Raw genomic sequence first — 11050 nt, 5'->3', positions numbered from 1 at the left:
TAGACTAAAGAGGAAAGTTAACTATTTACTAAACGCTGGAAAACTATTTGATTATTCGTTTGTAGGAATATCATGACAAATTACTTATATTGAATACTTTTACAGATACTGAATACTTTCCCGTTAATTTGTCTTAAAAAAGACGCTAATTCATACTACATATATTTTCGTTTAACATTATCTCAGAATTCTAGAAACTCCTTGAAGAAGTACATTAGTTTACTGTGAGAAGTAAAAATTATGCAACGGGCAGACCTATTTTTAGTTACGTACCCTAAACTGGTCCATCTTAAGGAACTAAGAAGCTGTTATATAATACTGAGACACACTGCAGTCTAGTGGTCTGTAATTGCAGTAAATTATTATCCTATACTTATGAATAAGATTAAGTTATAAAAACGAAAAAGAAAGCTTCACTGCAGAAATATTTTGCTATGTCCTGTATAACCTTCAATGCACCTTAGCGACCGACAGTCTGTCGTCTGCTTTAGGGTGTCCGGAGCTGTTGGATGTATTTTCAATTGAGTCCTTATAATTAATTAGAAATTATTTTAGGAGAGCATTAGCCTGTAAGAAATATACAATATATTCCTATAATTATTATAAAAATAGTGGATAAGTCGAAATCATAGCTATTTAACAAGAATAAGAAGGGATGTTTATAAGTGCAGGCTTTAGGACAAGTACAACAGCTGATTGGTGAGAGTGTCTTGGTGCCGGGGTCCGCGTTTGGATTTCAGTGCCAGCGGTGCAAGTTGAAGAACTTGAAGGTTGTTAGTAGGCGCACTTTAGTTGGACTCCTGTCTCCTTACTGCAAAGATGTCTCTCTCGTGTTATACCAAGTCAACCAGGCCTTTTGAGGGTCAGAAGCCCGGAACCAGTGGGTTAAGAAAGGCTGTCAAAGTTTTTCAACTGGCAAGTAAAAGAGGGTCATTCTTGTAGCACCTTGGATTAAGACCTAGGCTGGGTCTAGGGTCAACAGTGGCCAAAATACTACCGGCTCCCTTAAGGAAAGCCGCCATATATGATAGTCGTCTGACAGTACTGTGTACAGAAAATCCAGTCAACCTAGCTGTTCATGATTCGGGCCTCAGTTACCCCTACCGTCTCGGCTAACAAAAAAAGACAAGTGTTCACAACCTCCAAACTCACCTTCAACCTTAAGTTAGCTTAGGGTATGTAAAACTACTCATAATGTCCATATTGGTAATTACGAACACAATTACTGTCTTGACACATGTATGGTCCTGTTTGGTGATTGTCCTCTGTGTGGCCGGTATCACTTCAGTCTAGGACTTAGGTTTAAGTCCCAGGTTGGCCTTCAGTTAGGGTCTCTGTTAGGTTAGGCTAGGTTCTTCTACTAGATTATCTTAGGTTCTGCTAGGTTCTGTGATAAATCCAAGGATAGACCCTAAGGGTAGGTTACCTATTTTATGGCAAAAGTTAAATTGATTCCCAAAGTTAGCCCATCAGGTTGCCCTGATGAAATTAGGTCATCATAGGCTAGTTCCAAGGTTATGCTCTAAGGTGATTCCTGAGCCTGATTCCTAGTTTATCTTGTAGGCCATTACCTAAAACTTAATGCAGGACATAACCTGGTAAAAGTGTAATGTTTAGAGAAATGAAAAAAAAATATGCAATGCATGATTTGGAGTATCATATTGAATGAAATTACATTAGGTGATAAGCATTATATATATATATATATATATATATATATATATATATATATATATATATATATATATATATATATATATTTTATTTTATTTATTTTGCTTTGTCGCTGTCTCCCGCATTTGCGAGGTAGCGCAAGGAAACAGATGAAAGAAATGGCCCAACCCACCCCCATACACATGTATATACACACACGTCCACACACGCAAATATACATACCTATACATCTCAATGTACACATATATATACACACACAGACACATACATATATACCCATGCACACAATTCACACTGTCTGCCTTTATTCATTCCCATCGCCACCTCGCCACACATGGAATACCATCCCCCTCCCCCCTCATGTGTGCGGGGTAGTGCTAGGAAAAGACAACAAAAGGCCTCATTCGTTCACACTCAGTCTCTGGCTGTCATGCAATAATGCCTGAAACCACAGCTCCCTTTCCACATCCAGGCCCCACACAGCTTTCCATGGTTTACTCCAGATGCTTCACATGCCCTGATTCAATCCACTGACAGCATGTCAACCCCGGTATACCACATCGATCCAGTTCACTCTATTCTTTGCCCGCCTTTCACCCTCTTGCATGTTCAGGCCCCGATCACTCAAAATCTTTTTCACTCCATCTTTCCACCTCCAATTTGGTCTCCCACTTCTCCTCGTTCCCTCCACCTCCGACACATATATCCTCTTGGTCAATCTTTCCTCTCTCATTCTCTCCATGTGCCCAAACCATTTCAAAACACCCTCTTCTGCTCTCTCAACCACGCTCTTTTTATTTCCACACATCTCTCTTACCCTTACATTACTTACTCGATCAAACCACCTCACACCACACATTGTCCTCAAACATCTCATTTCCAGCACATCCACCCTCCTGCGCACAACTCTATCCATAGCCCATGCCTCGCAACCATACACATTGTTGGAACCACTGTTCCTTCAAACATACCCATTTTTGCTCTCCGAGACAATGTTCTCGACTTCCACACATTCTTCAAGGCTCCCAGGATTTTTGCCCTCTCCCCCACCCTATGATTCACTTCCGCTTCCATGGTTCCATCTGCTGCCAGATCCACTCCCAGATATCTAAAACACTTTACTTCCTCCAGTTTTTCTCCATTTAAACTTACCTCCCAATTGACTTGACCCTCAACCCTACTGTACCTAATAACCTTGCTCTTATTCACATTTACTCTTAACTTTCTTCTTTCACACACTTTACCAAACTCAGTCACCAGCTTCTGCAGCTTCTCACATGAATCAGCCACCAGTGCTGTATCATCAGCGAACAACAACTGACTCACTTCCCAAGCTCTCTCATCCACAACAGACTTCATTCTTGCCCCTCTTTCCAAATATATACATACATATATACTAGGGAAAATCTGAGGTAAACAGATGGTTAAAGTTCATTTTAACCCCATATTTGTATTAACTTTAAACATCGCGTGATTTTCTTCTGCATTGTTATTGTGTATTTAGGAAATACAATACCAGTTTCAGATCATGACTTGTTGCATATTATTTAATTGAATGATACTGATTAAGGTTGTATGGATTATTTGTATTAGGGAAATTGTTGGGTTGATTGATGAATCAGTTGGCAGTAGTGGAAGGAGAGCAAATGGCAAGCATCATTTAGGGGAGCAGATGAGGAGAGATAACATGTAAATAGGAGATGGAGTATTTTGAAGGACTGTTGAGTGTAGTGGGTACTAAGGTAGCATATGTGGGATGTATGGTGCCTGGAGGTATTGTGGAAGAAGAGAGTCATGGCAGATGATATGGCAAGAAGAGGTGGTGAAAGTCATGTGTAAGATGAAGTATGTCATAGTGGCTGGATTGGATGGGATAGCAGTTTAACTTCTCAAGAAAAGGGTGGTAAAATTATTAATTGGTTAATTAAGATTTTCAGTTTATAGAAGAGAGTGAGGTGCCTGAGGAATGGTGGAATGCCTGTATAATGCCATTTTATGAAGGCATGGGCATTAAAAATAGATGTTCAAATTTTTTTTTTTTTTTTTTTCAAACTATTCGCCATTTCCTGCGTTAGCGAGGTAGCGTTAAGAACAGAGAACTGGGCCACTGAGGGAATATCCTCACCTGGCCCCCTTCTCTCTTCCTTCTTTTGGAAAATTAAAAAAAATTGAGAGGGGAGGATTTCCCGCACCCCGCTCCCTCCCCTTTTAGTCGCCTTCTACGACACGCAAGGAATACGTGGGAAGTATTCTTTCTCCCCTATCCCCAGGGATAAGATGTTCAAATTATGCTGATATAATTCTGTTTAAGAAACAGGAAAAGTATGAATTTTGTAAAACCATATAGAGTGAAAGAAGAAAGTGTACTAAATTGTGCTGTGGATATGGGGGGAAAAAGACTGGAAGAAGTGAGAGAATTTAAGTTTTTAGGAGCTGTCTTGGGTAAGATTGGTGATATGGAAGGAGAGATAAGGGAGAGAGCAGTACAGGGTGGAAGAGTTATTGGGTCCCTTAATAGAATGTTGAAGGGTAGAGATGTAAGCATGGAAATGAAGAGAGGATTAAGGGCCAGCATAGTTCTTCCAACCCTGACCTATGCACAGACCTCCCAACCCTGACCTATGCAGCAGAAACATGGACCTGATGGAATGAGTCACAGAGGTCAAGAATCCAGGCTGTAGAAATGAGCTATTTGATAAGAGCATGTGGTGTGACTAGATGGAACGAAGAGAGATTTGGTATAGCAGGGAATGCAAAGGGAATGAATTGTGGAGTGATAGAATGGGTGAGATGAAATATTTTGAGGTGGTTTGGGCATCTAGAAAGAATGCAAGACAGGGAGCTTACTGGGACATGGGCAAATAGGATGGAAGAATACTGGAGGGAGAGAAATGATGGAAGAATGCATGGAATGGTGTATGAGAGGCAAGCATGTAAGGCCAGGGATAAGTGGAAACTATTTTGCCTTGGCCACCCCTTGATGAAAGTTCATGAAGAGAACGGGTGTCAGAGATGTAGATATATAGATAGAGTATGCCTGGTGAGCTGTGTAGGAAAGTGGTGATTATAAGGTGGTGACATGCATCTAACCATATAACATCAGACTGGGGAGGAGCAAAGTGGCTTCAGGAGTGGTAGAAGATGAGTGGACTAGGTATTTGCTTTGAATAATTTGTGTAAGAAATACATAGAGAAAGAGAAGGATTTGTATGTTGCATTTATGGGCCTGGAGAAAATGTATGATAGGATTGATATAGATCCTTGTATGATAGGATTGATATAGATCCTTTTTTAAAGATACTACAGGTATATTGTGTAGGAGGAGAGCTATTAGAAATAGTAAGGAGTTTTTGTGAAGAGTAAGGTATATTTATAAGTAAGAGGAAAAGAGGGTGAGTGGTTCTAGGTGAACTTGGTTCTTTGGCAAGAGTGTGTAAAGTCACCATGGTTTAATATGTTTATGGATGGAGTGATGAGGGAGGTAAATTTGAGGGTCTTGGGGTGGATTTGCATTGGCAGGGGAGTCAGTTACTGTTTTCAGATGACTTGAATTTGGTGGCTGACTAAAGTGAGAAACCCCAGAAGCTGGTGTCTAAGTTTGAGAGAGTGTGTGAATGGAGGAGGTTGAGAGTTGATGTAAGTAAAATTAAGTTAGTAAGGTTTAGTAGAGGAAAGAGATAGTTGAGTGTGTCTGAATTGAGAAAACCTGCTGTAAGTGCAGTATTTCGAATATGTGGGGAGTACAGTTGTTAGAAGATGGAGTATGGGAGCTAAAGTAAACCATTGGTTGGATGTGGAGGCAAAGGCCCTGGGTACATTGAGGAATATGTAAAATGTGAGGTCACTGTCTGTGAGGACAAAGATGGGTCTGTTTCATGGTATAGTAATCCTGATGCTGTCATGAGAGTCATGTATCCTAAATGCAAATGTATGGAAGGGGGTGGATGTGATAGAAATGTAATGCCTGAAGACTATACAGTGTATGATGGTAATTAATTTTTTCAGTTTTATCTCTCTTTCCATTATAGAATGGCACTATACAAGCATTCTGCTTGTCCTTAGGCACCTTACTATGGGCCATGGAAATATCAAAACTCCTGAATAGCCAATCAGCAACACTGTCTTTTCCTGTCCTGGGAAATTCATCTGAAATTCCATCTACTACAGCTGCTTTGCCACATTTCCTTTGAAGCAAGATTTTCATCACCTGTCTTCACCAAACCATTCACCATGACTTTCTCACTCCACATGTCAGCTCTTCCCAAACACTCTACATCTGCCACCCTGTCATCTAACACATTCAATAGTCCCTCAGAATGCGTGCTTCATCTTTTCTTTGCCTGTCACCATATTCCATCTTTTACCCTTGCTGATGCTATCATTTGATCTCTTATTTTTCTTGGACTGTTTGCCTTCTTTCAAAAATTCTCTCATTCTCCCTTAAGTTTGAAGATATTCTCCCACCTCCATCTGTCATTTGCTTTATTTTTTAACCCCTGCACATTCCTCTTTTCCTTCAGGTACCTTCCATACACTTTTTTTTTGTCTTTCATTAGCAACTTCTCCATGCCATGACTTATTGCCCTTTCTGTTATGGCAACATACCACACATTTCACCTGCACACCTAAGCACTGCTTTGCTAAATACCTTCTACTTTTTGCCCACTCCCCCTCTTTCATTTATTCTCACCATATGCCATTCTTCATTCAGTCTGTCTTGGAATCTCTGCACATGAGTCTCTTTTGCAAGCTCACTCAATTTCATTACCTCCCTCCCACCCATGTAATTTCCTCAGCCTTGTTGGTTCATGCTCAGATGGGCCAGTTTTAAGCTTCAGTTTATGCATCGTTGAGTCACATTTATTCCCATGCATGACAGAGACAAGAAAACCAACAACAATCCTGAATGGTACAAGATATTGCAAGAGCTATATGATTCAGAAATAAACTTTGTAAGCTTAAGAAATTGGAGAATGACCCAGATATTTCAGTGCAATATAAGACAATCAGGAGACAAGTGAAATCTCTTATAAAAAATGCCAAGAGAGAATACAAAGTGAGTATTGCAAGAGATAGTAATAAGAGTTCCTAAGAGATTTTATAGATATATCATTATTTTTTTTTTATACTATTCGCCATCTCCCATGTTGGCGAGGTAGTGTTAAGAACAGAGGACTGAGCCTTTGAGGGAAATCCTCACTTGGCCCCCTTCTCTGTTCCTCCTTTTGGAAAATTAAAAACAAGAGGGGGGATTTCCAGCCCCCCGCTCCCTCCCCTTTTAGTTGCCTTCTACGACATGCAGGGAATACATGGGAAGTATTCTTTCTCCCCTATCCCCAGGGATAATTAATAAGAAACACATAAGAAGTGCAATAGGACCCTTAGTAAACAAGAATGGTGAATCCATTTTGGACAATAAAAGCATGGCAACAACCCTGAACAAGTTCTGCTTTTACACTAGAAAGATGACATGAATTTTGAGACAGTGATGAATTGCTCTCAGATGATATGAGGGTTTGCCATCACAGTTAGAGAAGTGCTAATGCAGATAGATGATTTGAAGCCTAATAAAAGCCAAGGTCCTGATCGTTTCTATCCACAAGTCATTAAAAACGTCAGACACGATTGCTGCACCATTAACCCAGATTTTCAATAAATCGCTCCAGGAAAGAATAGAACCACAGGACTGGAGGTCCACTATACTGTATGTAGACTTAAAACTGAAAGTCCTATATATGCACCCAAGCATTTTGTTCCCCATTTTTACTTCTTCTTTGCAAGGGTTACATGGTTTTAGATAACCAGAAATTACTACACCCAAATTTTTTCTTCATTAACATTTTGTAACTCTTCAGAATTCATACAATAGCTTTCATTCTTGATTTTACTTATAGTCTGTAAAGCTATCCACTTACTGATAATTAAGATTCTTTTGTCACCTGTGAGCCAAGTTCATCAGTTTTTCTGTTGTCAATTTGAAGGTGCAGATATGTATTTTCTGTTGTAGATTTATTTTCCAGCTTTATATCATCTGTGAAAATTTTGATATCGTACAGTGCAGGCCATTATCAGCAACATCAATATATATGAGGAAGAAAACCAGTCTACAGCTTCTTCCTCACATCCATATAACACCGTTGAGACTACTGTACCTCTAAACATATCCATCTCTGTCCCTTTTGATAGTGACCTCTCTTTCCAAACATTACCCAGTGTTCCTAGAACCTTTGCCCCTTCATCTGCCCTATGACCCACCTCAGCTTCCATAATTCCTTTTGATGTGATATCTACTCCCAGGTGTCTAAAACAATTCACTTCCTGTAAATTTTCATTTAAATTCCTACCCAATTAACCTGTCCCTTTGTATTGCTGACCTTAATAACCTTGCTTTTAATTACATTTACACTTAACTTCTTCTTTCACACAGCCTTCTAAACTTAGATACCAACTTTTCCTATTTCTCTCTCAGATCTGCCACCAGTGTCTTATTATCAGCAAACAGCTGACTAACCTTCCAGGACCCCCACCCCAAACATATTGCATGCATGCCCTTCTCTAAGAACCTTGCATTTATATCCCTCACCACCTGATCTATAAGTAAATTAAACAACTATGGTGACATCACACACCCTTGACACAGACCCATCTTCACCTGGAACCACATGACCACCTTTTTCTAAGAACCTTGAATTTATCTCCCTCACCATCCAATCCATAGACCGCTTAAACAGCCATAGTGACATCACACACTCATGACACAGAACCATCTGGAATGACACACCCATCCCTCTACCTATTTGCTCACAAGCCATATTCTCTTGATAAATACTCTTCACTGCTGGTAACAGTTTTCCTCTCACATTCATAACACCTTCAAAGTATCTCTGTCAACCATATCATATGGCTTCACCAGATGCATAAATAACACAAATTCTGTTTCTCTAAGCATTTCTGACACACATTCTTCGTAGCAACCACTTGATCCACACGCCCTTTTACCACCCCAAAAACCACATTATTCCTTTCCAGTCTGGAGCTCTGTGCATACCACTACCCTATCAGTTACCACATCCATACCTACACAATTCTTCTAAGTAAAAATATGATCCACAAATCCTTTACTTTACCACACCTGAAACCATATTGTTCCTCCCAATCTGAAGCTCTCAGCATGCCACCATCCTGTCAATCACCACTCTTCCATACAATTTACCTGGTACAGGTTGTACCTCTTTAATCAGGTTGTCTTGGGACCTGGCCATTGCTGGACCACAGAAAATGCTGGAAAACAGGAATTATCCCATTTAAAGCCCCTTGGGTGAACACTTACCAGTTACCATCAGCTTGGTTTTATGAGTTCCTGCAGCATTGGTGCAGCCAAGAATTGTTACCCTTTCTTTGGATTCCTTATCTCCAGATGGAGACTCCTCAATATTTTGGGCAAGGGTTTTTCATGGCATACGATGCCAATACTGGGCAGATTTGTTAGCTTTATACACTTGTTCTGGGGCTATATGAAATTAACAGGACTGTTGATTATCTCAGCTGCAGTGTAAACAAATTTTGGTGCCTTAGCACTGCTAACAGCTCCACCCTAGTGGCAGATCCACAAACTAATGGCTGCGTCTTTAAAATGTGCCTGACCATGGGAGTTGCCAGACCACAAAGCACCTGTTTAGAAAGGTACAACCTGTGCACTCAAGCAAACATATTCCTATGTCATTCGAACGTTAACTTATGTTCCCTTTGCCTTCATACAGTAGCACTATATACACATTTTGCCAATCCTCATGCACCTCATCATGATCCATACGTACGCTGAAAATCCTGTGTAACCAACCAATGGCTCAGTTACCCCTGTTTTGAAGAAATTCAAGTGCAATACTATCTACTCTAGCCACTTTCCCACATTCATCTTGTGCAAGGCTTTCACTACCTCTTCTCTTTTCATCAGTCCACCTGCCATGACTCTCTGACTTTACATATTTCCTCAATTCACACACGTTTCATCTGCTACTCAATCATGAAACTCATATTACATTCCTTCAAAGTATTCATACCATCTTTTCAGCATATACATTCAACACTCCTTCAAAGTACTCATTCTGTCTCTTCATCTCATCTCTGCCTGTTATCATGTCCTCATTTACCTCCTTAATTGATGTTCCCTTTATTCTCTTGTTTTTCTTACACTATTGATGTCCTTCCAAAACACTTTTTTATTCTCCCTGAAGTTTGTTGGTGTTTACTCTATCCAAATTTCATTTGCTCTCTTTTTCAGCTTTTGCACCTTCCTTTTGACCTCCTATTGCTTTCTCTTGTATTTCTCCTAATCATTTGCATTCCTTTGTTGTTAGTAATACCCATACACCTTTCTTTTGTCTTTCACTAGCAAGTTAACTTCATCATCTTACCACTCAGCACCCTTTCTTGCCTCTCTCCCTGCCAGCTTCCACATGCCACACACTTTTCTTGCACTTCTAAAACTGCTTCTGTGGATACTTCCTTTCCTCACTCATTCCCATAGCTTTATTTTAGTCTCACCTTTTGCCATTTTACTCTCAATCTCTTCTGGTATCTCTTCACACAAGTCTTTGTTTCCAAGCTCACATATTTTCACCATCCACTTCTCATCAATAATGTTTCCTCTTTTCCAAGAGCCTCACAAATCTTCACCGTCACCTTCACCAGGTAATGATCAGACATCCCATTAGTTGCCCCTCTCAGCACATCTATGGCTGCCCAGTAAACTAGTCTGGTGGCTGAGGTAATTTCAAGTTCTCTCACTTAATTTTTTCCTGGACTAAAGGAGGCGCCGAACCATCAGTTGCCTAAAAATCGGCGGTGTACCTGTACTTCAGGTTTTGCTCCCGAGAGCTAGCTGCTTGTGTGCCCCCACCACTTGGTAAACCATGCAGTACTTGGCAAGCTGCTGCATCACTTGATTACTATGTGGCCATTGGTAACTTAAGGGTGTTTTTTTTCCATAACTGCTTCTTTCTCTACACATTGAAGCTTTTGAACTCTCTGCCTTCTTATATCTTTCCCAATAACCATGACCTGCCATATTTTAAAAGACAGGTTTTTCATTTGCTTCTAAATTCGCAAATACTTTCCCTTGTCTTTTGTTTTTCCCTTTTGATATTCTCTCGATATTTCAATTAAGGCCTGGCCTTCATGTGGACTTTTGTCCATGACTGGAGTCTTAAGCATTAAAAGATAAGATGTTATTTATTTATAACCAGCGAAGGACCTCTATCTATAAAAGAGTCATGATGTTGCCCAAGATATCTCTCTCCAGAGGCCCCTGTAGCCCAAGACTATGCTATTTACGGTAGGAGGGAAAAGTATGATTTGTTGTTTTATGGATTCATGA

General features: G+C 40.1%; 1 protein-coding gene across 1 annotated transcript in view; it reads left to right on the top strand.

Moving 5' to 3' along the window:
* The first annotated feature begins 685 nt into the window (after positions 1-685).
* Pgm1 (phosphoglucose mutase 1) overlaps positions 686-11050 on the top strand; it is a 56915-nt gene continuing 46550 nt past the window's right edge. The window contains exon 1 of the mRNA XM_071667201.1: positions 686-915. Coding sequence (XP_071523302.1) covers positions 820-915 — 96 coding nt within the window. The 5' untranslated portion in view covers positions 686-819. The remainder of the gene's footprint in view (positions 916-11050) is intronic.

This window comes from Panulirus ornatus, chromosome 11, assembly GCF_036320965.1.
Source record: "Panulirus ornatus isolate Po-2019 chromosome 11, ASM3632096v1, whole genome shotgun sequence".
NCBI classification, from domain to species: Eukaryota; Metazoa; Arthropoda; class Malacostraca; order Decapoda; family Palinuridae; genus Panulirus; species Panulirus ornatus.
Note: the sequence above shows the minus strand (reverse complement) of the source record. Positions and strands in the feature narration are given on the sequence as shown.